This window comes from Atractosteus spatula, chromosome 8 (genome assembly GCF_055471065.1).
Source record: "Atractosteus spatula isolate fAtrSpa1 chromosome 8, fAtrSpa1.hap1, whole genome shotgun sequence".
NCBI lineage: Eukaryota > Metazoa > Chordata > Actinopteri > Semionotiformes > Lepisosteidae > Atractosteus > Atractosteus spatula.
Window position 1 is genome coordinate 59,215,626 of NC_142713.1, and position 26,913 is coordinate 59,242,538.

The 26,913-nt window shown below is 49.2% G+C and overlaps 1 protein-coding gene across 2 annotated transcripts in view; it reads left to right on the plus strand.

Annotated features, from left to right (window-relative positions):
• The first annotated feature begins 213 nt into the window (after positions 1–213).
• The window catches only part of mpped1 (metallophosphoesterase domain containing 1), a 52,547-nt gene continuing 25,847 nt past the window's right edge, over positions 214–26,913 (plus strand). Inside the window, exons 1-4 of one of the 2 annotated variants that reach the window (XM_088923155.1) lie at positions 214–657; positions 6,187–6,475; positions 12,004–12,185; positions 20,124–20,349. In XM_088923155.1, coding sequence (XP_088779281.1) covers positions 6,309–6,475; positions 12,004–12,185; positions 20,124–20,349 — 575 coding nt within the window. In that variant the 5' untranslated portion in view covers positions 214–657; positions 6,187–6,308. Of the gene's footprint in view, positions 658–896; positions 930–6,186; positions 6,476–12,003; positions 12,186–20,123; positions 20,350–26,913 lie in introns of those variants that run through there. The other variant, XM_088923156.1, reaches the window with a different exon arrangement.

Genomic DNA, 26,913 nt, shown 5'->3' on the forward strand with positions numbered 1-26,913 from the left:
TAAGCAGTGAGCAGCAAGCGGAGTACTGTAGCTTCTCTTGCTCTTTTTTGGGGGGGGGGAGGTTATCCCGATGTGCCAGCACAGTCTGCGAACCGCGAGTTCGTAAGGTCCCAGAAAATAATTTTAAGAAACAAGAAATACTTTGGATTTCGCCGGAACTTCCAGGACCGGACCGGACCCGGTTCGATGCGAATTCCCTGTCCTCTGTTGGGCGGTACAACCCAGATAGCGTGCACGGAGCGCCACTGGAAATAACGAGGGGAATAATTTAGAAGGATTAGGCGAGACGCCGACCGGAGCGTAATTACAGCGAGAGATCCGCTCCGCTCGCTCCTGCCTTTTTTTCCCTTCCCTGCTTCCATTCACCCGCTCTTGTACGCGAGAGGTGGAAAGATCCAGAGCGACTGAGACTGGGGAAGAAGAAGGAGAAGGAGGAGGAGGAGAAGGAGAAGGGGGGGGGAAGCGGTGGGGGTGTCTGAGCAGGAGAACGGCGAAACTACCAAGGAGAAACACAAAAGCTCGGGGAATGAGAACCAACTCCGGCTCGTCGGCGGCTGTTCCGGGCACGGCGTTTTGAAGGGTGCAGCAGCAGCACCCCGGCTCCCGGCCGCACCCCCGCCCCTGCCCGCAGCTCGCCTCTCGCCTCTCGGAGACCAGGTGGGTGCCCCGGCGTCCCGCGTTTCGGCTTTTTATTCCCCGCGACTGCGTGGAACGGGAGAAGTGGGTCCCCCCCCCCCCAGAATAGCGCGTTTCTCTAATGTCGGTCCGAGGAATCAGCCGGCGCGGGAGAGCTCGCTTCGACGGCGAGGAGACGAGGTTGTTCCGCGTCGCCGTGCCGCGTAAAACGAAATCATCGCGAAGTGCGAACTGGCCGGCCCGTGGTGGACACTTGGCAAAGTGTTGCCTGCGACTGGACACTGGGACCCACGGTACTGACTTTCACAGCGCGCCTTCCGAAGATCCCTGCTCACTAAGGGCGTTAATGATTCTTTTCCAGTTTTTAATTTGCCATTAGCGTTTCATTCGTGCGGATCCCTGTTAGCGTCCTCTCGCTTGCCCGTGATGTGCAGCACAAGTGAATTGCTGAAGTCTCCGTGTTGGGCATGGCACTGGCTCCACGATGACACCTCGTCAGCGGAAAGCATTTCTGATCGCTTGGATCGTGAATGCGTTATGGATAAGTTTAATTTCTGCACGTTATAAATCGCTCTACATGCGAAGAGAAATTCGTCGTAAACAGGACATGTGCACGTTTTAAGAAAGTACGTGTACTGTATGCGCTGTAGGAAGCTAAGGTTACTCTTTTTAAAGCCTGCTTGTGTCTTTCATTTCGTTTTGTTGAAATGTTTAAAATGTCGATGACTTCTTTAATATAGTCTGCTATTTCTAATAAATACATAGTTCATAATTATCCAACATTAACTAGGTTTAAGCACTCAACTATCTTCTGTGAGAAAATCACTTAAATGGAACATATATATATATAAAGTGTTTTCGGATATAACAAATTGTACAGTACATGACATTTGCTGTGCAACTGTCGACGGGCGGCATCGATGCGCACATTATAAGCGAAATGATGTGAAAAGAGAGATTTCTGTCTTGAAGGTATGAAATGCCTTCGGCGAAGCGTGATCCCGAGCTGACTGGCGTTCTGAAGTTCTGCCGAGAAACCCGGCCTTTCTGAAACCGGAGACCGCCAGCGGGAACTTTCGTGTCCATGTTCTGTGCAAGCAGGAGTTCAGGTAGTGGACAGGGAAAGGACTGTGTAACAGATGTAGCGCTGTGCCTGTCTGCAGACGTTTCTGGGGCTGAAAAGAGGCTTAGTATCTATCCCTCTCTTTCAGCAACCATTATAATGCTGAAACAACATGAAAACTCCAGGGTCTTCTGTACTGGAACTTAGGTTTCTAGTTTTTTTGTAACCGAATGACATTAAATGTGCATAATATCAGAATTTGTATGAATTGCATATAAAAAGTTGAAAAAAGAGAAACATATTAACTGATCAACATACTGTATCAATGAATCGATTCCTTACTAGTTTCGTGCAATTAGCAGATTCCCACAATTTATAATAATATACAGAAATATGTTTTTTTAAATCAAAATCTTTACGTTTCATCTTTGTTGAATTGGAACACATGAACACATTTGTGACATGAGTCCAGACATTTTTAATTGTATCATTTATTCCCAGGTGTTCTCTGTAAATCGACACAGTTTTCGTGTGTCTGTTTTATTCTGTGACAGAGGAAAAGCCAACAGGTACAGTCAAGTCAGAGAAGATAAAATGAGCACATTTTTTATGCTAATTCCTTGGTTCTGTTGATCAGAAAGAACATATTGCCATGTAACGCGGGCCGATCCAATCTGAAACGGGTCATCTATGAGTTTCGAGTTCTGGTTTTGCATAGGTGGGGGCTGCACACTGGTGGTGGTGGAGGGGATCCCCATTACCTGCAAAGCACTCTGAGTGGGGTGTCCAGGAAAGCGCTATATAAGTGTAAGCAGTTATTATTATAATTATAGATTGTAACCTGATTAAGAACCTGCTGCTACATGCACATGCAGGAGCTGTAGCACATCTAGCGCTCAGCCAGATCACTGCTACACTGCGTGGTACCACCCTTCACTGATCTTTACTGGGGCTTTCAGAGTTTCCCAACTTGTGCAACTGCAGGGCATCAAGCGCTGTGTTCTGTTGCCAGACCAATGGTGTTTCACAGACTGCGCTGTTAAGGGGGGACTGCAGTTCCCACTTTTTCAAACAGGTTCTAAATCTTGGTAAGAAAATAGATTAATTGAGGGTTTAGCAAATTTTACTAATTGCAAATTAAGCACAAAAACGGTGAACTTTGTGAAAGTACTGTATAGTCGGCATGTTGTCGCCGGTCCCGCCACGGTTGAGAGCGAGAGTTCGTGAGAATTGTGATGTGGCCCTTCCCACTCACTAGTCACTGCAGTGGCTGATGTAGAGTTCTGTGACATACGAGCAAAAAAAGTACAGGCTCTGCAGCAGACATTTCACTGCAGAAATGTGCCAATGTGATCTGCATGCATATTTAACAAGAAAGTAGTATTAGTCGGCAAAACTCTCGAAGTGGAGAACAATATTTCTATTGGATTAAAAGAGATGTTCATAAGCCTGATTGTTTACAATGTTATAGATACTGTAGGGCCACTTCATCTCTCCAGAAGTTTTGTTGCCTCGCTCTGAATTGTAGACAATGACAGCAGTGTGGCTCTGTGCTTACAGTACATGGGGAATTTTGTCGTGTAAATGGAGGTTTTACATGTTACTGTGTACATTTTACTTTCCTTGTGGTTTGAAATGCGCTCATCGATGCAGATTCTTTCTAACCCAGAAATATAAAAATAGTGTTGCGATTCCCCCCTCAACGTCTGCTGTTCTTCTCCGAGCTCCGTTCAAGGGGCTTCTCGGGCTGTGGGCTTTTTCAAGAAGCCCGAGTGGAAATTGAAAACAGACGTGTGATATTTTAATGACATGCTAGCATTAGAACAGGTGTGTCACCTGCAGCTGTCCCAGTAATCGTAACAGTGAGCGACTTGGTTATTCAAGCGGATTGCTCATTTCTTATTTTTAATAACATTTGAGAAGATGCAAATGTGTCTGAAACTAGATTACAATATGGGCTGTGTGTACGATGTGCTAGCTAGGCACCTTGAGTCACTGTTTGAGGAGACACTGTTAGATGAAGCTTGTTCCTCGTTTTGGTTAACTTTTTGTCAGCCTGAAAAATTAGACTAAAAGCGTCAATGGACATCTTATGGACATGCGGACATGCGTTTGAGTTAATTGACTCAAGTGGAAGAAGACTAGAAAAGCACAGGGCAGAAACCCCTTGAAGACACAGGGGTAACAGCCATTGAAATATTTTCTTCAAAGCATCGTGAGAGCACCTTCCAGGGCTCCTTGAGTAGCTGTCTGATAGGAGAAACAATCTGTCCACGATCTGATCTGTGGACTGATCGTGTAAGCGCAACATCACGGCTGCGAGTGAGGCTGGCTTGTACCTTTGTTCTGGCTGGAGGGTGACGTTGCAGTGCCTGGCGTGATATTTCGTTTCGAGCACGAGGCTATTGAGGTGTCGTGCTTGAATCTGCAGGGATACACTGATCCAACGATTACCTGAATTGTGTAAAAACATCAATTACTTTGCGATTGGATTTTAAAAACGGAGAGATTGGGTGTTAAATGGAAAAATCGTACGTGAGATAGAGGAATTAATTTAACTACCTGCGCTTACCTGCTCTTAGAGTAGTAGCAGAGTGAAACACACATCCTCACACAGCACTCACACGACTGTAAGTCACCTCACTTCTTCCTCAAACTGCAATTTACAAACAATAGAACGCCCCTTTGGATGGTGGGAAATCTTTCATCCAGGAAAATGAAATGAAATGCACGGCGAAGCTACCCCATCATAAAGGACTTAGTGTGGCAAGAACATGGACCAGGAGCTGCTGGGACAAGGGAACTCGATGGTTTGATCGTGAATGTTACTGTGACAAGATATTGTTCTTTGTTTGTTCCTGTGGATTTTTTCGAACTCTGCTGTCTAGACTCTAGCAAGGTTAAGCGGTGTTTACATGTAATATGTAAAGTGAGGAATATAATTTAATGATATCATCGCATAGAGTTTAAGATTTAATTATAGTTAAGATGTTTATTTTTGATTCCTAGCTTGACGGATGCATCAATTAATCGGACGTGTAAAACAGAGATGCATCGGTGGCTGAAAACGGGGTTCTTCAGCCCTGGGCCGGGAGAGGAGAACCTGAATTGAGAGATTAGAAAGATTTGTGTAAGCCATTTATCAATAAAGCAGAAAAGCAAAGTCATGTTTCATTGAAGAGATCACTGACCGTTTAGATACGCTGAAGGATACGCTGATTCTTGCCCATATGATCTCTAAATTACTTCGTTGACGAGGTCGGCTGTGGACTTGATTATAGGTGAATCATTCCAGGCCTTAGAATGTGATTTTAAGGACAATCGTTTATTGCTCCCCTGGACAGGGGCTGGAGACCCCTGGTTTAGAAAGTGTAGGCTGAGATACGCCTGAAGTTCTGGACACCTGCTGAAGAGTGCAGTTCCTATAGTTTAATGCCGAATAAAAACCACCAGCTGTTGTTCAGCACTGCAGACAGGGTCAGCAGACACTCCACTGGGATTGTACTGCTTGATACTTCAATATACTGTAAAACGACGGTGATATACTCTGTTTCCAGCGTGTGGTCCGTCTGGGTTTTTGACCTTCGAGGTGTTGCAGTAGCGCTCGGTGCTCCAGGGTCTGCGCCCGCAGGCCTGTCCTCGTGGGGTGTGGTCTCCCCCTCTTCTTCCAGCCGGCGGTTTTCTCCGCGTGCTCCGATTTCCTCCCCCGCTCCCCAAGACGGGCAGGCTGGGTTTGATTGGCTGCTCTGAAGTTTCGGCTTCTCCGGGGCCCTGCGGCGGACTGCTGTCCCATCCGGGGGGGCGCGCTGGTGCGTCCGGGATGGGCTCTGGCGCGAGGCCATCGCCCTTGCCGGGATGAGCCACTCTCTGGAGGTATTGGACTGTCCTTCTGTTGACAGCAGCTCCACACGTCTGCACTTCACAGCACTTCTCTGCTGTGCCCTGTGCTCGCGAAAGCCATGCTACAAACACACGTGAGTTTTAAAACCCTGTCTGCATTTCTTAAGCCGCCGTGTGCAGCGTTTGTCAGTGACGCAGAGATCAAATTGAGGAGTTCATCCTCCTGAAAATTTGTAACACAAGAACACAAAGGCCTTGATCTCTGTGGTCTCCCTGCGTGGGATACGATGTCATTAGGACGGGTGCAGAGATCCGCGTGACTCCCTGATAGATTTCACTCTGAGCCGAGCTGGGACTCCAGCATGAGTTCTGCCCAACCTTACCTCTGGTGATGCTGTCAGTTATAATGGATACATCCTGGATTTGTTCAAATAATTATTTTTCCTGCTGTACGGCTTACTCTGATACAAGCTTTCCTCAACTCTGGAATATTCATCAAGCCACTGAGTCGGAAAGATTTCTAATGAGTTCCCAGAGCCGAACGTGTATTATTTCCCCTCCTGGATCTTCCTACTGTAAGTGATGTTAAGTAAAGGCAGCGCACACACACAGATGAGCTGTCAAGCTGCTCTGCTCTGTCTCCCCAGCGTGCTGCCTGCAGTGTGAGGAGGAGCGGCGTGGGGCGCGAGGAAGGCATGCTGTGGGTGCGCAGGTAGAGCGGGCCCCCGGGGAGACGGGACCCTGTGCGCCGCCGCCGCCGCGGTGCACCATGGCGTTCACCCTGTCGGAGATCATGGCGGCCAGGCGGCAGCAGCACCAGCAGCAGCACGGCGCCCGGGCGGCGGTGGACGTGGACGAGTACAGCGCCAACCCGACCCAGGCCTTCACCTTCTACAACATCAACCAGGGCCGCTTCCAGCCCCCACACGTCCACATGTGAGCCCCCCCCGCCCGCCGATGTCTGACCGTAGAGCCGCGAGGGCGCGTGGCTGCTCGTTAGCTTGTTGTGTGTGGATGCTTGTGGGTGACTCGTGGGGCGGGGCTACCTGGTGACCGGCCGGGTGACTCGTGGGGCGGGGCTGCCTGGTGACTCGTGGGGCGGGGCTACCTGGTGACCGGCCGGGTGACTCGTGGGGCGGGGCTACCTGGTGACCGGCCGGGTGACTCGTGGGGCGGGGCTGCCTGGTGACCGGCCGGGTGACTCGTGGGGCGGGGCTGCCCGGGGACTCGTGGGGTGGGGCTGCCCGGGGACTCGTGGGGCGGGGCTGCCTGGTGACCGGCCGGGTGGCTCGTGGGGCGGGGCTGCCTGGTGACCGGCCGGGTGACTCGTGGGGCGGGGCTGCCTGGTGACTCGTGGGGCGGGGCTGCCTGGTGACCGGCCGGGTGACTCGTGGGGCGGGGCTACCTGGTGACCGGCCGGGTGACTCGTGGGGCGGGGCTACCTGGTGACCGGCCGGGTGACTCGTGGGGCGGGGCTGCCTGGTGACCGGCCGGGTGACTCGTGGGGCGGGGCTGCCTGGTGACCGGCCGGGTGACTCGTGGGGCGGGGCTACCTGGTGACCGGCCGGGTGACTCGTGGGGCGGGGCTGCCTGGTGACCGGCCGGGTGACTCGTGGGGCGGGGCTGCCTGGTGACTTGTGGGGCGGGGCTACCTGGTGACCGGCCGGGTGACTCGTGGGGCGGGGCTGCCTGGTGACTCGTGGGGCGGGGCTGCCTGGTGACCGGCCAGGTGACTCGTGGGGCGGGGCTGCCCGGGGACTCGTGGGGCGGGGCTGCCCGGGGACTCGTGGGGCGGGGCTGCCTGGTGACCGGCCGGGTGGCTCGTGGGGCGGGGCTACCTGGTGACCGGCCGGGTGACTCGTGGGGCGGGGCTGCCTGGTGACCGGCCGGGTGACTCGTGGGGCGGGGCTGCCTGGTGACTCGTGGGGCGGGGCTGCCTGGTGACCGGCCGGGTGACTCGTGGGGCGGGGCTGCCTGGTGACTCGTGGGGCGGGGCTGCCTGGTGACCGGCCGGGTGACTCGTGGGGCGGGGCTGCCTGGTGACCGGCCGGGTGACTCGTGGGGCGGGGCTACCTGGTGACCGGCCGGGTGACTCGTGGGGCGGGGCTGCCTGGTGACTCGTGGGGCGGGGCTGCCTGGTGACCGGCCGGGTGACTCGTGGGGCGGGGCTGCCTGGTGACTCGTGGGGCGGGGCTGCCTGGTGACCGGCCGGGTGACTCGTGGGGCGGGGCTGCCTGGTGACCGGCCGGGTGACTCGTGGGGCGGGGCTGCCTGGTGACTCGTGGGGCGGGGCTGCCTGGTGACCGGCCGGGTGACTCGCGGGGCGGGGCTGCCTGGGGACTCGCGGGCTGACGTGGATCTATGTTCTAATCAAGAGATGTTCTGCAGGACCTTGTGCAGGGTCCAAGGGTCTTTTGTATATGGAACTTGCACACTGCAGGTGGACTCCAGACCGAGCTTGACCTCGTCTTGTGTTCTGCTTAGCTCATTAAGACCACTGACTGGTTCTTGAAATTCATGACTTCAGATTATTGTCGGGCATGCACCAACACAGGATGTAACTTTGACTTGACCATTTATTAATGGCTGAGCAAACACTTAGAGAATGAAAGCTGAAAACTGTTTATTGCAGTTCAATTTAGTCATGTGTACAGACCAGCTCTCTTTTTTTATCGAGTATGGATATTTTTCTAAATTAGTGTGTAATTAGTTTCGTCATCCTTATGCTTGAGTTCACAAGGCCCCCAGAATGACAGGGACTCGTTTCCGTTTCTAAATAATCAAGAAGAACACGAGATAGGTCACAAAAGCATTTAGGATACAACCTTGGTTGCTAGTAGTTCATTGATCTTGGCACCTGTGTTCATAACGTGTTAGTGGCTTTCCTCATGTTGCTGTAGAATCACCCCTGGTGTCATTTCAGTTGTTTGGTCAAATTCTTAGCTGATGAATATAAATGGAAAGTGTATTTAATACTTTGGCATTAACTTGCCTGACCAAAGATCATCGCCGTCACAACCCCCTTCACACACAAGGAATAAGCCAGGGAGGCAGCTGAGAGGATGCAGCCGAAGTGGAGGAAGTGGCGCAAGAGAGGATGGAGCACAGCTCTGTGTGCAGCCAGGGAGTATTTATACGTAGGAGAGCGGAAGTGTGAGATTACAGTTTGATCTCCTCCTGAACCTCTGTTAAAGAACAACTTTTGAAAAGATGGAACTGACTGTCCTTCACATCCAAGCCTACTTACTTTCTCCTCAAGGACTAAATATCAAGGTTGATTGAAGAACAAGTTCTCCTGTGTTCTCACCCACTATAGACCTACAGACATGCTCTGGGGTTATTCTAGTTTTGTTCATTGTAGTAGCCTTGGACTGTAAATTATATTTACAGAAAATCTGTTGTTTTTTCAAAGGAAAGTGCTTTAGATATTACCGACACTATTTTTGTCAAGTAAGACAAGACAGTCCTAACTAGCTTGTAATAATGTCATGAACTAATGTGTCACACACTGGGTTTTAGGTTTTTGAAGTGAAAAGTGAAATGTCAAAACAAAGTATTTTAAACCCATTCTTTCATTTCATGCATAATGTTTCAGAACCTTACAACCCTTTTTTAAAAAACTGCAGGTAGTGATTTATCATGCATAATTCATACATTTCTAAAACTTTGGTGTGAATTTGCATTGATAAATAAAAATGGAGGCTTCATCAAATGTAAAGGTACATACAGTAGGCATGATTATTCTTTGTATTAGTGCTTCTTAAAGTTTAAATTAAATTAAATTAAAGGTGATATTTTATCAATTGTCATGCAGCCTGCTTCTTCTTCATCTGTTACAGATAAGAAAGCCATTTCAGTTAGACTAGGAGGCCGTGCCAGTGAACCCAGGTACGGCGATTGATCAGAGATTATCCTCCTAGTGTGCCAAAGACATAGAAATCCTTTAGAAAAGACTTAGCTGGTTAACAGGATTGTCACTGAAAAAAATGTGTCATATAGCTGCTGGGTTATTGTCTGTTGTTAAAATAACCCAAACTCTTTCAGTGATTTTCTCACATACTATTCAGTAAACCTTGCGTTAACACTAGACAGGATGGTTGCATGAGACAGGGCTGCACAGCAGGTCAAGTCCAGAGACGACAGCAGGAGTAGCTGATGTTCAAATTGAGTTCTTCCAGTAACTTTTCAGTTCAGTTCCAGTGACACTAATTGTCTTTTACTACCGAAGTGTAGCTGTGCCCACCTGTGTTGCTTTGTAATCATGTTTTTTGACAGTTTTATCCACTTGCAAAAATAAATCCACATGATGGGTTTCAAATTAATAAATGTTTCATCCTACGGCATGCGGTGTTTGCACAGGATGTTATATAAGGTGACAATGAGGGTGAGACTTTGTATAATTGTTCATTTTATTCTTCAGACATATCAAGTGTCACCTATCTCTTACTTTCTCTGACAGTTATTAAGGAACTTCAGAGCTGACACTTCTAATAAGAATGTCCTGCACACATTTCTCATCCAGTGTGGATGAGTGAGAAAACAGTGTGCTGATCAGAAAGCAGATCAAAATGGGCCTCAACAACACAGCGGTTCTCGGAGTTCACTGGTTGTGTCTGCAAAGTGCCGAGGTTGGGCAGCCCAGGTTCTCAGTGCAATGGCAACTCCTCAGATGTCCTGGGTAACCGCAGGCTTGCTTTCTTTCCTATCCGCACTGCCCCTCCTGTGAGGCACTGTTGAGCATGAGTCAGTCAGCAGATCAGCTTATGGACAGGTTTGTCTTGCATACACAAGGAAGGCTGAGAACGAGTTAAATGGTCTAAAATAAGCAGCATCAGCATGTCTCATGTTTCTGAGAATATTGGCTGAGCTAGAAGCGTGGTGTATCAAGGGACCCTGAAGCACCTGAGACACGTTCCACTGTTTCGTGCTGTGTACTGCGATATCGCTGCCTTCTAAAGCTCTGAATGCCAAGAATCCCAAGCTCTTGTTTCTGTAGGTTTAACTACCTCATAGCAAATTAGGAGAGAATCCTAAAAGTCAAGCGGATATTACTCTTAACTGCTGTCAGCTATATTTAAGTGTTTGAAGCATATAGTCATGATCAGGATCCTGATTGCACATCTGGAATTCTGCTTCTGCCTGAATAGATGTTTAAGGACATCTGGTATAATTGGGAGAAAATTTATTTTACGAGTTACAGAATATCTCCCAAATGCAGAATAGCGAAAAAAATACTCTGGAAGTATTTTTCACTCAGTCTCTGCAGTGACAGGACTCTAACTTGGCTGAGGTCATTCGTGGTGTACCACAGGGTCTTATTTTAGGTCCACTAGTTTTTCTGATTTCCATCAACAATTTCTGGAATAGTTTTCACAGTTGAGAAATTCCCAGAGACACAAAAACAGAAGTGTGAAGAACACTGTAGAAGCAGCTAAAAAGTTACAAAAGGACTTAGACTAGGGCTGTCCAATCCAGTTCTTTCCAGTTGTGTTCTTAATGTTCACTTCTGTCCTCTGGTTTAAACACCATTCAGGATAGGAGAGGCATCTGGTACATGAAAAGCATTCTAAACTAATGTGAAGTACTAATTCAAATACTGAGATTGTACACAACTAGCATGAGATGGGAAGTACTTACAGTATCTTGAAGAAGAATCTGTGAAGTAAAGAATAAAGCTGTCTATGCCAAAATCTTTTTCAAACGTAAGAAAGGTTGCAAACATCCATCTGTCCCCTCTGGCTTGTTAGGTTTCTAGTAGTTAATTGATCTGAGGCTATTAAACAGCTGGTTTTTGAAAGAAGCCAGGGTACATAGCTGGCCATGGCTTGCTCCACACTCCCACAACCCTTTGTGTACAGAAGGGCCTTCTGTTTTTCGTTTTTAGATGCACTACCCCTTAGTTTCCATTTCTTACGGGGTCTCCCATCAATCAGAGATATTGGTGTGCTCGTGTGAGTCCTGCACTCAGCAGATTCAATCTCTGGATCCAGCTCGTGTTATTGGAACACTTCTGGAGAAGGAGCTAAAGACTCCAGACCTAAAGAGGCTGCGCCTTTCAGAGAACTCGGGGGGGCCTGGCCTTGACTTCGGCCCTGCGGCCCAGGAGCTCGGACACGCGCGCCAGAGCTGTGTTCGGTGCAAGGCCTGCCTGTACGAGGTGCACTCTTTGGATGCGTCTCTAGCATCTAGCGACAATGTCTTTGCCCTCGCTTGTCACGCTGATCGATTCACTCGCAGACGGATTCTTCAGTTAAAACACTGCGTTCTTAAAAAGTCTTTCACTTTCCTTCCCAAGAAAGCACGTGTTTCAAAGGCACCGTGTGCATGGAAGAGTAGCAGTGCGTCTGCTGGCACGTTGCTGCGCCCTGTCCCTGCGGTAGGAGGTGTCCCAGCTGTGCGTGTCCGTACCCGGAAGCGGGTCAGAGTGCTGACCTAAAGCCATGTCTGTCGCCCCCCCCCCGCAGGGTTGACCCGCTGCCGCACGACGCACCCAAACCTCCCGGCTACACCCGCTTCGTGTGCGTCTCGGACACCCACTCCCGCACCGACGCTATCCAGATGCCCTACGGAGACGTGTTCATCCACGCCGGCGACTTCACGGAGCTCGGCCTGCCCAGCGAAGTCAAGAAGTTCAACGACTGGCTCGGTAAGGGGGCTGTCTCGCTCTGGCTCGGCCCGGCCCGGCTCGGCTCGGCGGGCCTGTCTGTAGCCCGGGGGGGCACAGGGAGCTGAGGCGAAGTTGCAGTCGTTAGAGTTTCGGGGGCGCCAGCTCAGGGAGACTGTGCTCTGCCTGTGCGGGAGGAAAGCTCTCAGCACTGCAGGCTTATTATTAGAAACGGAAAGTATCTATTTTTTATCATTGTCAACGGTATGCTGTATGCAGAGAAGGCAGGATAATTTCAGATGTATCTGAAGGCTTTTTGACACTCTTTTATGAGGTGTTCGTATTTTCATAGTGCTCTTTTTTTCCGGCGTGTGAGAGCCTATAAATATTTATAAGCTCAGTTCCGTATGGGCCTGGGCTCTTTGTGCTTCCCCTTGGAAGGAAACCCTTTCTTTTTCAGGAGATATTGTGATTTATTCAGGAACTTGGTGGCAATCTCGGGCGATTTTATAAAGTACAGCGATATTGTCATGTTTTTTTTTTCAGATTTATTGAGCTGTTTTTGGAAGGAGACGTCTTCCCCACACAGGTTGTTGTAGAGCTAGAAGTGCCTTTTTTTTGTTTATGTTTCTCAAGGCATCATTGCAAGTGTCACTCAGACCAGCGCAGGCAGCAGCACAGAATGTGGCAGTGAACCCTGGGCACCAGCTGGAGTGTGCCCGTGCGCAGGGGCGCCCCCTACAGGCAGGGCTGTGGCTCGCTGGCAGCGAACCCCAGGCACCAGCTGGAGTGTGCCCGTGCGCAGGGGCGCCCCCTACAGGCAGGGCTGTGGCTCGCTGGCAGCGAACCCCAGGCACCAGCTGGAGTGTGCCCGTGCGCAGGGGCGCCCCCTACAGGCAGGGCTGTGGCTCGCTGGCAGCGAACCCCAGGCACCAGCTGGAGTGTGCCCGTGCGGAGAGGCGCCCCCTACAGGCAGGGCTGTGGCTTGCTGGCCGCGAACCCCAGGCACCAGCTGGAGTGTGCCCGTGCGCAGGGGCGCCCCCTACAGGCAGGGCTGTGGCTCGCTGGCAGCGTGTCCACAGCAGTGACATGCACAGAGCCCTGTCTCATGGCTGGCCTACTCATGGCAAATGCGATTCCTTGCAGAACAACAAAAAAAAAAATCTAATTTGTTTCGTCAATGCTACAGTGATTTTTTTAAAACAATTTGGAATTTCGGATTTAGGGGCACATACTGTATATCAGCAAAGGCTTCTTTCTTACCAGCATATGTGCTCTGCGAGAGTAGTGTGCCAAGCAGCAGTGCCGGGTGTCTGTGAGCCTCAGGATGTATTGCTGCTTGCAGATAGCTGTTATCCACAGTTCATTAACACGTTCCCTGGCTCTTAATGGTGACTTAAAGCTACAGTCCCCCTTGGTCTTTTTGGATCTCGTGTGATTCTTTGAAATCTGTTTATTGCACCAGAATCGCCCTTTGTTCAGCATTCAGTGTGCCCCGGGTGCTGTGTGCCGAGCCAGGCCCCCTCTCCTCTCCGCTCATTCGCACACCTCTCTTCCCACTGGAAACGCTGCATTTTGTCAGTCCTTAACACAGTACTGTATTACCGTCCACAGCTCTGTAAAGGCTGTGGTTTGTGATGTCGCCCAGCCACAATATAAAAGACTGAAAGCATGAATGGCAGTTATGAGAAGTTTCATGAGCCCATTGAAAAAAAACTAACACTGGGGGGTTTTCCGTTTGCTGAAAATAGGAGTGTCAGTGCTGTGAGAGCCGTCAGCGCTTTTTTGCTTGTGATTTTGTTTTCCTTTATTTCTTTGTTAAATATTGAAGCTTTACCCCTCACACACGTTTAATAATGTAATGTTGCTTTATCAGCCCTATACAGTTTCTTGCATTAGGAATTCGTATTTTTTCACACGCCCCAGCTTGCTCTCCATGAGACACACAGACAGGGGGAGACGCTGGGGGTCAGAGCACAGGGTCAGCCGTTTATACAACGCCCCTGGAGCAGTGGGGTTAAGGGCCTTGCTCAGGGGCCTAACGGAGCAGGATTTCTCTGTTGGCTGCCGGATTTGAACCGGCAACCTTCCAGCCACAGGCACAGATCCTGAGCCACAGAGCCACCGCGCCGCAGTGAAATCGAGGCAAGCGTCAGGGCTAGAGAGGTTTATAAAAAGGTCCTTCACGTTCGGCGCGTGACACTGTTGTTGGTGTGGTGGGTAGGTGCAGATGTGGAAAGTGTTTGCTGGTCTGCCAGACTGTAAACTTTCATCTTTCAAACTCCAGCAGGCTTGTTTTCAGTGATGAACATTGCGGGTTTGTCCTCTCTTAATTGGACTCAAATCATAATCCTTTTTATTTAATTATGGTCTAGTTTCATTCAGTCTTATTGAGTATTATGTTTTTGTCATTTTAATCTGTGCTATTAGAGTTTTAATTCTGCTTTGAATATTCAGCTTGTGCTGTTACTTTGTGTCTTTCTTGGTCTCTTTTAATTTTGAGTATTACTACTTGTTGTATAGGCAAAAACAAAGCAAGACTGATCGGTATCCCAAATCACAATCCGTACAGTTACGACCAGGAACCTTTTAGAGCAGTTTCAAATTATTACAAACAAGAGAGGTGCTTAAGTACGAATAGTAAAAAAAAAGAATAGGAGTTTGTAACATATTAAGGATCTTCTTGTTTGCCAGTGTCCTTCAGTTGAATTCCTCTTTGATGATGAGTAGTTTGCAAAGTTTGTTAGGTAGAAAAAAGGCAGTTCTGCACCTGTCTTGTTGAGGGCAGAACTAATGTGTGCAGAGGAGATGTGACTGTGGCTGCACTCACTCTGCTGGCCGTGTTATTTTGCTCTCGTGACCTGTGACCCCCTCCAGCTCCACGCGGGGGAGAGGGCAGACGGCGATGACCGGTGACCTGTGCCGCACTGGGGTCACGGCAGGGCCTGACGGGATGAAACGTCCCAGTGCAATGTCTTCGGGACGAGCCGTGGCGCGTGGGCCAGAGGACAGAAGGGGGAGAAAAAGCAGGAGGCAAACAGGAGGCACATCATTGCACAAAGTGTTGTAGGAGTGTGGAACAAGCTATCAAGCCATGGTGTTGAGCCCTAGATGTTTTTCAAGAAATGGTTGGATGTCACCTTTGGATCAGTTAGCTTTTAACTTCCAGATGGGTTAGACAGGCTACATGGCACAGGCGGAAACTCTGAGGAAGTGAATTTAAAACTGGCACTGGCTAGGGTGAGGGCTGCACAGGTGAGCGCAGATGGGTTAAATGGGTTTAAGACAACTTAAAAACAATAACATGCGTCTTTAAAATAGGGGCAAACTTGTCATCTGTGACTATTGACACACCTAGATTTCTTCTTTTTGGCGCAGACTTTGAATTTAAATGTGATTGGAGGAGAATGTAAAGCAAAGCAGCTCTGCTGTCTGTCAGTGCTAATGAAGAAAAGAGACTGCCATTTCAGACTCCCTTTCCAGTTTGTGACTGCTAGCGTTTGTCCTTGCCGGTGTTTAAAATAGACCTGTAATAGGGCAGGTGTTTTCGTGACAAGCACTGGAGCTCTGGGGGCGTCACTGTGAGGTTCTGATTGTGAGCAGTGGTGTGCCCCGCCTGTCAGTGGATAGCGAGTGTTAATGTGAGGCCTCAAAAATATGGCCGTACCTCCAGCTCAGAGAAATACTGAATACCAAATACTGAAACATTCCCATGAAGTTTTCACTCTGACAGCACATACTCTGCTCGAGTCTCGTTCGGTACTTTTAGTCTTTCGGCGATGGTGAAATATGCTGCGACACAGTGAGTGTGTGTGTGTGTGTGTGTGTGTGTGTGTGTGTGTGTGGGGGGGGGGGGGGGTGTTCACAGCGCAGGTGTGGAACAATAGGCCCCTCTTTGTCAAGTGTGCTGGAAGAGAAAAATGACTTTGACGTTGTCTCACAGTCGAGCAAGAAGCTAGTAGAAGCTCAGATGTGAATCTGGAAAATGTACAAGAATCTCATTTCAGTTTTTTTTTAAAGCCTAAAAGCAAATGTGCTGGTAATACTTTGCAGGCTTTGCAAATTCCCTCAGTAATTGTCGACTGAGCGTTTGGCTCTTAAAAGCCGTGTGTTCTGGGCGCGGAATGAGCTGCCTCACATGATGGCCTGACAGATTCTTTACAGGGAGACAGTAACTAGCAGATGTGTATTTGAGAAGGAAAGCTGACGAGGCTTTCAGGCAGGTGCTGAGTGACGGGACGGATCAGGAAAAGCGTTTCTTTACTGTAAACTGTGATGCTCTCCGCCGAGACCACCTACATGGCTGAGCTGATCCAGGGCTTCTCCGTCTTGTCGTCTTGCTCACTATTATGGCTAGTTAGGCAGAGAGGCATGTGGGAGTCTTCTGGAGCTCTTGTGAAAGAGCGCTGATGGTAACCATGGCTTTTGTGCGAGCCGGCAATGACAGAGTCGAGCCGACTCTTCTCGGCGCCTGGGAAAGGGGTCTGAGTGCTCGCCCGCTGTCTTGTTTCACAGGGTTTTGTTGAATCCTTTTAGATGCTTTTGTGGACTCTGGCTGCCCCTAAATCTTTTTCCTGCTTCTTCCTCAGTGTGGATTTTCCCCAAGTTCTCACGAGACAAAACGAAGCACATTCGCCAGGGAGCAAAAGCAAAAGGCGTCTCTGTTCTACTAGTGTGACTCAGCGTGTCTCATGGCTGCATTCGGATAAATCGAATTATCGTGGCATTGAACAAGAAGGCGGCCCGCCTCCTCCTGATCAACGTGCCGTGTGCTCGGCCGAGCAGGTTTACAAGGCGTTCAGCCCCGAGAGAAAAGATTGTGAGCACCCGAGATAGATATGAAGAAGATCGCTTTTTTAGCCATACACAATTTCTTGCATTAGGAATTTGTCTTTTCGCAGACCCCAGCTTGCTCTCCATGAGACACACAGACAGGGAGAGAGAAGCTTGGGGTCAGAGCGCAGGGTCAGCCGTTTATACAGCACCCCTGGAGCAGCTGGGGTTAAGGGCCTTGCTCAGGGGCCCAACAGAGTAGGATTCCTCTGCCGGCCGCGGGATGCGAACCGGCAACCTTCCAGCCACAGGCGCAGATCCTGAGCCACAAAGCCACTGCACTGCCGAGTCTGGGGAGTGGAGTGGGGACTGTGAGGAGTATTATTAAATAATAACTTACACAAAATCAAAATAATACCAAAGTGAGAAAACTGAAATCGAGATGAAAATAACAAGGATGGCTTGGTGGAGCAGTAGTCTGCATTGCTGCCTTGCAGCGTGGGGGCCCTGGGTTCAGTTACGGATGTTGCTGTCTCTGTGGAGTTCGCATGTTCTCCCTGTGTTCCTGTAGGTTTCCTCCCACAATCCAAACACGGGCTGGTAGGTTAATTGGATTCTGAGAAAATTGGCCCTGGTGTGAGTGTGTGTCTGTGCCCTGTGATGGACTGGCAGCCCATGCAGCCTGTACCCTGCCTTGCGCCCATTGATTGCTGGGATAGGCTGTGGCTCATTCACACCCCTGAACTAGCAGAAGCAGTTAGGAAATGGGAGAAAAAAAAGGAATCATTTTAAAATGAATTTAACGGCTTTGCTGTTGTAGTGATCTAAAGGGAGGTTTGTGGGGGTGCTAAGTTTTGGGGAAAAGTCTGGTGTCGTGCTTGGTTGAATTGTCTTCGTGCTGTTCTGTAAAAACATCCCGGCGCTGTCTGAGATGTAAAATAATTAACCGTATTTAAATCCTGGCACGTGTTAGACCACTGATCTGTAAAACCAGCCATACACTTCCGAAACTAACAGAAAGGAACACAGTCAGATTTCTGATTTCTGATTTCAGATTTCGACAAACTCATTTTCACATCCTTTTCAATCCCTGATTGGCAGCCATGGTATGTTTGGTCAATACTCCGGCTCCAGTTTTTTGTCGTTTTCGTGTTTGATTCCATTACTTTCTTCTGAGCCGAAAGGAAGGCTGAGGGGTTCTGGGATGATTCAGGCTGAGATTTGAAGTGCTATTTGTTGTACAAAGCTGCTTTTGAAATGAAAGACAAAGCCACAAAGACACACCGACTAATAACAACAGAACAGCCTTTAAGAAAATAAACAGTTTTAAGAAAAGTGGTATTTCTTATGCTTACATTTCCCTAATTTCCCCTAGATGTTTGGAATTCAGTTGATTGCTGTTGAATCTTTTGTCCTTTGAAAGTGCGGAAACGTGTGAGATGTTCGCTTCCTTCTCTTGGTAATCTCATGAAGAGCTGCTCCAGAGCAGCATTACTTCACCGGGGCGGGCGACGCGCGCGACGGGCACGGCCCGTCGATCCGGGAGCGGGCCTCTCCTGGCTTGGCGATGGTGCCGTGGCGAGTGCAGTCGAACAGAACGGGTCTCCGGCGCAGGGCGCGGCTGCCGGCTGCCACCCTCGGTTCAGCAGCTCCGCCGTTCCCGCACAATCCTGCTTCCCGCTGCCAGGCTTCAAACGCTAAAAGACAGACCGCACCGGGGAGGGAGGGAGGCGGACCTGGAAACAAAGCCGCCGGCAGCACTTGTGCTTCCTGAGCCCTCGCAACAGCTAGTGGCCTTCATCCTCTCCCCTTGCGGTCAGTAGGCTGAAGTCCAGGATGGTTTTCCATCCCAGGTGTCCTCGGTGTACAGGTTTTGTGTCTTTAGCCTACAGGCCTGGTCTGAGGCCTCTGGTGTAGCGTTTTATGTCCCCAGTGTTCATATAAGAGATATGAACGCTGTGCTGGAGAAGTTTGTGGTTCACTCGCACACTGGTGTCTGTAATGTAGTGAGAGACATTAAAAACGCGACAAATTCTATCAGTCATTTGCTACATCTTTCAATGCCTCTCGGTTTACATGAATCATTTATATCCTAAATACTGATGACTGACGTGCCTGGGATTGCTTCAGTGTCTTTTTTAGTCTTTTTAGGGCACCAAATTGGTTCAGACTGCAGGAGAGGCAGGATTTTTCTGGTGCCCGGGAGAGTCTAGAAGCTACCCAGTGATCTTCAGGGACATCGAAGCCGGGCTGCAGATCACAGAACCCTGCTTCTTGCTGCTTCCCGGGGAGCTTGCTGGGAACGATTGCCAAGGCAGCTCCTGCCAAGAATCTGCAGTTGAAAATGTCTTTCAGCCTCCTCAAAGTCTTCAGCTTCTCCTCACCTGTTTTTATGGCGTCACCGCCGCGGAGCGGTTACGTTTAAGTCCAGTAATCTGTTCTATGAGACAGTTGTGTGGTGCAGTTCTCTTAAGACAGTATCGAGCAGATTACGGACAGTAAACTGTTATAATTTTTTATCTAAATAAACTTTATCGCGCAATACATACGTGTCACAAGGAGTGTCCACACTCCAACATAAAATCTCTACTACGTTACAAAAAGCTCTTGAAGGGGTGATTGTCCTTTTTCAGTCTGTGCAAGTGGTTGCAGGGGCTGGATGTGCACAGTGAAGGAGTCCCTCCAAGCCCCACCACTTGCTGTCGTCTGTGTCTCTTTTCCCTGTCCTGGTTCTGAATCTGCGGTCATCCAGTCCTCCGCATGAACTCTCCCTCGGAGTTCTCCCTCCTTAGTCCCTGTACAGGGCCCACAGTCCTTTTGTTATATACAGTATACATACATTATTTGGTAGGAAATATTGTTAAGTGCAAAATACCCACTCCAAAATAAAAAGAAACCATCCATTTTATCACTGCTCCTTCCAATTCAGGGTAGTGGGGGAGCCGGGGAGCCGTAGCCTTTCCCAACGGGTGCAAAGGCAGGGTACACCCTGGATGGGACCTGGATGGGTTTTCCCAGGTGCCAGTTGACCGCTCATCACGTCTCTGGACTGTGGGAGGAGCCTGGAAACCAGATGAAATACTGGACAAAAAGTCAGACCGTGTCCTTTTTAAATAGCACCTCAACGAGCTCGTCGTGACTGAAGCTAAAAAGCCGCTCCGTACCAGGTGGCCTGCTCTTCAGCTGAGGTGTGTGATGTCGTTCCAGGTACCCTGCCCTACGAGTACAAGATCGTCATCGCAGGAAACCACGAGCTGACCTTCGACCAGGAGTTCATGGCGGACTTGATCAAGCAGGACTTTTACTATTTCCCCTCCGCGTCCAAGCTGAAGCCCGAGAACTACGAGAACGTCCAGTCTCTCCTGACGAACTGCATCTACCTGCAGGACTCGGAGGTCAGCGTGAGGGGCTTCCGAGTGTACGGCTCGCCGTGGTAAGTGAGCGCGGGCGACGGCGGCTTCCTCTCTGCTCTCCGGAGGCTGGGGCAGTCCAGCGGGAAACGAGGAAGACTTTTCCACTTGCTGTACTGATAGATGCTGTACCTATCTACTAATGGGCGATTTTCCTCTTCGCTGCCATCGCTGTTCGTTATCTGCTCCGCGTGTAGCTCCAGCACAACATTCGCTCCTCCAGGAAGTGAAAACTGGAATTCAGGAAGTAGCCCAGATGCACAAAACCTGCACAGAATTTCTCGTCCCCTAGTGACTGTCCGGTCTGAGCTGTCCCCCTCCCCTAGTGGCTGTCTGCTCTGAGCTCTCCCCCTCTCTTCAGCATGTGAAATGTTGTTCAGTAGGATTTAAACCTGAAAAGCAACCTGGCCACATTTTTTCTCCTGATAATCACCTTGGTTGCACTGGCCGTATGTTCTAGTCGATGTTGTGTTGCAAGATGACCAATAAGCATGCAAGCAGTGCTTCTGCATCTGCAGACAGCCTGTTTACGCAAACCCAGTGTTCATTCTGCTGCTGCCAGTAGTCGCATTTAAGACGAGCGAGCCAGTTCAGCAGATGGCCCTGCAGGGTCAGGACATCACTTTGGTAGACGTTTATCTTAGTCTTATCAGCCATGAAACTTGGTTCCCAAACTCTCTTGGTTCACCTCCTGAGTGGATTCTGGAGCCCAGTAGAGGCAGTGTCATGTCCTGGGCATGCCAGGCTGTCTTCGGATCTGCCCACTGGTTTTTGTTTTAAAGTTTTGAGTGTGTACTCCCCAGTCATCAAAGTGAGATGGATTGATAGGATGTCTTTCACGAGCCACTAATTACCCATCAACCAGAAACACCTCTCAGACAATTAACCTAAGGCCTTTCAAATATAAAGAGGTTGACCACTATCTCTTTGAGGGAATTTAATTGACCCAAAATGAGGAACTGTATTGATGTAATGACAAAATACTTAGGAATTGTACATCAATCAGTCTTATTTTCCATGAGAAATTATTATTATCCATTTCAGTAAGTCAAAGTGAAAAGGCTTCGATGTCCCAATACTTCTGTAGGATTTTGCGGAGTTTGAAACACACCCTTAATGTTTCATGAGTGTTTGTACATATTCAGTCAGCTGAACTGAGTTGCAAATTGTGAACCCCAGGAGGCAGGGGGTGTGAATCTTTCTGTCTGTCTTCAGTGCTCACTCTTCGCTCCAGCACCAAACTGGAGAAAGATAGCTGGTGACAGGCCTCTAATCTCTAACAGGAACAGTGGGACAGTGCTACTAAAATTTGGTCTCCATGGTGATTTGTTTTTGCAAACGAGCAGGATTTATGGACTGCAGCCCATACTGCTTGGGGGCATTCATTTTGATGTACGTCTCGGCTGAATCGGCTCTTGCAGAGAGCGAAACTCAGATGATCTCTCAATCCAGAGACGCTTTTGTTATCTGTGGCTCTGTGTCGTCACACCTTCTGAGGTCTAATTGCCAACTGCTGGAGCCCAGTCGACCCCTTCACCTCCCGACCACCTCAAATAAAACTCTCTGCAAGCCCCGGTCTCGGGCATCCCAGCTTTGTCGCTGTTGTTATTCTGAGCCAGAGCAGCTCAGAGGACAGCGCAGGGGAGGTGGTTTCAGCGGTTGATGGTAATGCAACTTTACAAGTAATTTGTCATTCGTGGATCAGAGCTTTGCCACATTTGAATAATAAAAAGAAAAGCCTGGAACAAGAAAAGAGGAGGATAATTCTCATGTGGGAGGCAGGAATTAACAATAGTTGTCCTTTTCAAAGCCTCAAAGTACACAATGTTTTAGAACCTGCAAATTATAGGAGGAGAACGACAGAAAACTGTAAAGGAAGAAAAGTGCTCACAGAGGTTTGTGAGCAGGTCTGAAATGTTAGTACTTTGTAGCGGTGAATATATATGTGCATTGAGCATTATGACATGTTGTTTCTAAGGTTCACTGGCCGTGTTTACTGTGTTTGGAAATCGACTTCTTGCTCGATCTGTGTCCACGGGAATATAGTCGGTAACACTTTGGCTTAATGGCAACCCTGTTGTTACTCAATTGATGAATTCATTTATCTGCCTCTTATTCTGTTGAACTGCAGCTGTATCAGAGATCGGTCTCCTCAAGCAAAATCTAAACTGATGCTTAACTTTAGAGCTCTGCACAGGAAAGGGAATGTTTCTTATTACTGCTCGTGTATTCAATTTCTTGCAATGCTGTAAATGAGGAGACTAAGCAGAGAGGGGGTTTGGTTGTAAGTACCTGGAATCGGGTGTTAAGTACGATCTGTGCTTATCATTCTGCGGCTTTGTTCCTTTTTGACAGGGGCTGTTCTATACACGTGACAGAAAGTCATCACACAATTAACTGAATGGTCTTCTTCTGTGTGAAATAACAACGATTCAGAATAAATACAACTGTTCCAGTCAGGTTGTGAATTTCAAGGAAAGATTCAACCATGAAGAATAAGGGTTTTCGAAACAGTTCAGGGATAAATATGTAGAAAAGCCCAGATCAAGAGAAGGGTTAAAAAAATTGTCAAGATGCATAGTATTTCTTTGTGCTCAGCTGGTCATAAAGATCTGGAAGGTGTATGACAGTCCTTCCAAACTGAGTACCCAGGCAAGGAGAAAACAGGTTAGGCATATCCCTGTGAGACTAATGGTGACTTTGAAAAGGTTACAGTTCAATTGACTGCAATAGAAGAAAACTTCCATGTCAAAGAGAAAATAGGTTAGAGGCTTTCCTTGCAGGAGTCCTGACTTGTGTGACAGAAAGTCTGTGGCAAGATTTGCAGATTGGTGTTCACCGGCGATGCCCAACCAACCTGGCGGAGCCTGAGCAAGTGTGTGAGCAGGAGTGGGTGAAAGCTGCACCACGCTGGTGTGCAAAGCTGGCAGATTCTCCTCCAGAATGACTTTGTGGGACGAATGTGTGTGCCGGGCGCTGTGCGGTATGCTCACAGCTGGAGTTAGAGTTTCTTCAAACATATGTGCTTTCAGTTGTGATTTTCTGTTATTTGCTTTTCGTGTAGAACTTCTGTATTCTGGAAAACTGCTCCTGCCTTTAGCAGGCAGTGCTGGTTAGAGTGAGAGACAGCTCAGCTCCTGGTTCAGACCAGCCGTCAGCCCAGAGACCTGCTCAGCGTTCCGTCTCGTAGAGCAGGATATTCATTTCTGAGGACTAATAACTATCACTTGCAAATATCGATCGTGGTGCACGGGATGATCTGTGCTGCCCTTATTACTGTGAAAATGGAGACGTGTTAAAAAAGCTGAAAGGGGAGAAGGCGCTTTTAAAATGTTCAAATTAAAGAGAGCCTCACCGACAGCCCTGTGTGAAATCATTAGCAGGGAAGATGCAAAAGACTTCTTAATTCCGTTTTTAATTATTAAGGATTTGTTGTTTTTTTTCCCCTGTATCGTGGCCTAATTACAGCACTCCGTCAGAAAGCAGCCTCTCGCTCTCGGTGAACGAATTCCTGATCCCGGGTTTGTTTAGCATGCAGCTCAGAGGAGAGTCACGCCCGTCTCTCAGGTCCGGGGTGGAGTGCGCTGCCCTGGTGCTCCCAGGGGTTCTGTCCGTAAGACGGGCCCCGCAGCAGCAACGCGCCTGTTTCTTCCTCTGGTGACTGGGTGGATTGAAAACTTTGGGCCCTCTCTCTTGACTTGCCGTTCCTGAGCGGGCCTCACAGTTGCTCGGCTGAGCCAGAGAGCCCGCCCTCCGCTGTCCTGGAGAACGCGTCTCGGCTTCTCCAGAAGCGACTCTCTCTTTCTTCCACTGAAGATACCTTTCTGTCACGTCAGCCGCTCATGCGACACGGCTCGGAAGAACTTGACAGTGGCTCTCAGGAGAAGGCGGTTGAGTTTGAGAAAAGATGTTGCGTGCCACCTTCATCTTTCCGGGGACCGCCATCGGCGCAGGAGAAGGAGCCGCACTCCCATCTGAAGTGTGCCCGGGTCCCAGCACAGCTGCCGGTCCCATTTGTCAGTGGAAGTGATGACAGGGAGGGTTTTGCAGTGTGGAGCAGCATGTGGAAGAATGAGAAGTCCTCATTATTAAAAGCTGCAACTTTAAAAGCATCCTGTCTGTGAAATCATGCGTGCAGGGAAAAAAAATGAGTGGGATTTCCTTGCTTTTTACATGTTCCATTCTTCAGACATATCTTAAGGGAGGCCAATTACCCAGAATAAAATCTGAAAGCATCCGTATTGATAGGCTTCGCAGGTGGGCGAGTCTTAAAGATACTCCGCGTGGCGATTCCTCTGGGCTGTTCTCTAAATTACCTGTAAGATTCTCCTCTGGGGCAAGTCTCCGTTCTCGCACGGAAAGAGCCGTCAGCCCTCCAAATCCTTTTAAGGAGCAAACAAAAGGATCCATTTCCCCTCATGTAACGTACCCCAGGGGAGAATTCCGGCACACAAGAACAAGCTGTATCCAGAAGGAATTCTCTGGACAGATTTTTAAGAAACGAAAGCAGGGATGTTCTTTCATTAGCCTCCCAAAACCGAGCTGCTCCGTTCTTTGTTAGCACATTGCCCATGTGGCTGTTCAAGAGCCTCAGAGCCCGAGACTGGATCTCCTTTCTTTTTAACATCAAGGTCCTCCTGTTCTGAGCACAGGCTCGCAGAGGGGCAGCCACAGCCCTGGGGATCACCTTTAATGGTCATACCGAGCCCACTCTGCTGTATCGTCAGCAGGCACAGGCTCCTGAGAAGTTTTTAAGAACTGTTCTTCTTAAACCTACTAGTGCACGGAAACCTCAAAATCCAAAGCTGTCGTCGGCACGCTGAAGACTGCTCGCCTGCCACGCAGGCAGACGCAGCTGCTGGTGGCCTCCGGAGTCTGATCCCCGTGGCTGTACGGGGGGCCGGAGGAGCGGGGCAGCGAGCCGAGCGCACGCAGACGCGTCGGGGACACGTGTCCGGGAGGTCCCGAGAGCAGAGCAGGTCCGCCCCCAGCGCCCTCCGGCTGCGTCCTACAGACGCCACTCTGCGCGAGACGGCCTTTCCCCTGCGAGAGCACGCTCGTCCCTCTCCACGGCCACACGCCTGGCACACGTGTGAGCAGCGCTGGTCCGAAAGGCCCGGGCACCAGCCGGCTCTTCTCACGGGTTAAATTACAAGTGGCGGTTGCAATATGTAGTTGGGGTTTAGAAAACTTTAAAAGAATTTTGTCTCCTGGGTTTTTACACATTCTAATTTCCAACTAAATGGGACATCTGTTTCAGAAAAGGAAGATTTGCCATGGTTGCCAAGGCAACTATCATTCTGAAGGGGGAAAAAAAAGGTTTCAACAGCTTTATGGACAGAATTAGACAGAATTTAGTAGATGAAACACATTTCCTTTTTGCAAGACAAACAGTACTGAGGCACTAATGGCAGAACAAGATTTTTTTTTCCTTCCAAGAACTGCAGAATCGACAATATAAACTGACCTTAAATAAAAAATGGAAACATCGCTCAGAACCCCACGCCCAATTAGAAGGAAACAAACAGTGACGCTCTCTCTCTCCAACATCTGAACCTTCTTTGCTTTTCCTTCATAAGTAAAAGGACTCAGTTTTTATGGTAATTGGTCATTACAGTATGTACAGTCAGAATGCTTTACTCTAGGCGGCTGCACTGTGTTCGATGTGATAAATAACAGCTAGGGGGCTTTGATTCAGCTCGCAGAGGAAGAGGAGTCTGTGTGGGACATGCAGCAGTGGTCTGCACTGCTCATGAAGGGCATGCAAGAGGAGCAGGGGTACAGAGGGGTGGCCACTTGCTTCTCATGACACCTTCGGAGCGGTTCACTACATTAGAAAAGAACTTTGTTTTGCCTGGCTTCAGTCAACAGGATGTGATGCAGTTTTGCTCTTCTAGACAATTGATCAATGAACAAGTCGGACGATCCTGTGCCGTTTTTTTCAGACTCTTTGCTGGCGCGTGCATCTTTGCTGGAGGTGAGACTGTGAGATGTGCAAGTGTCCAAGCCAGCGCGCCTTGGCGGGCCAGCGCTGCTGATAACCTGCTCCCTGCGCGTGCTGTGTGTCAGGAGAGCGGCTCGACCGGCTCGTATGATCGACAGTGCAGTTGGAGAGAAACTGTTTTTCTGCTGCTTATTTACTGTATATGGAGGGTTAATTCCCTGAGAGGCAGCAAGTGCTCATGTAGGAAGATAAAGGGATAATAAGGTAACTGATTAGAGAAATCCTTTTCTCTTCCTCTTGCGTCATGGTAATTTAAACTGGCAGACACTTTAAAAAAAACAAAACATTAAGTTGCCAAGCATGACATCTTAATCGCACTGGAGCAGGTGTTGATTAGCCCCCCCCTGGCAGCTGGGCACTGCAGTGTCTGCGGGTGACGCTTCTTGTGTCGCTTTGATCCGGCGTTGAGCTAGACCCTTTGGAATAGCCAGCTGGAAGAGGAGCACACGTGCAGCACTCCATTCGCAGGGGCATTTCCACCCTTCAAGGCTCCAGCGGCAGGAAGGGAGCTCACCGCCTTTGACCCAGCTCCCATGAGGCCCCCCAAGGACCCTGAGTCCGGTGGTCGCTGTCTACATGTGCT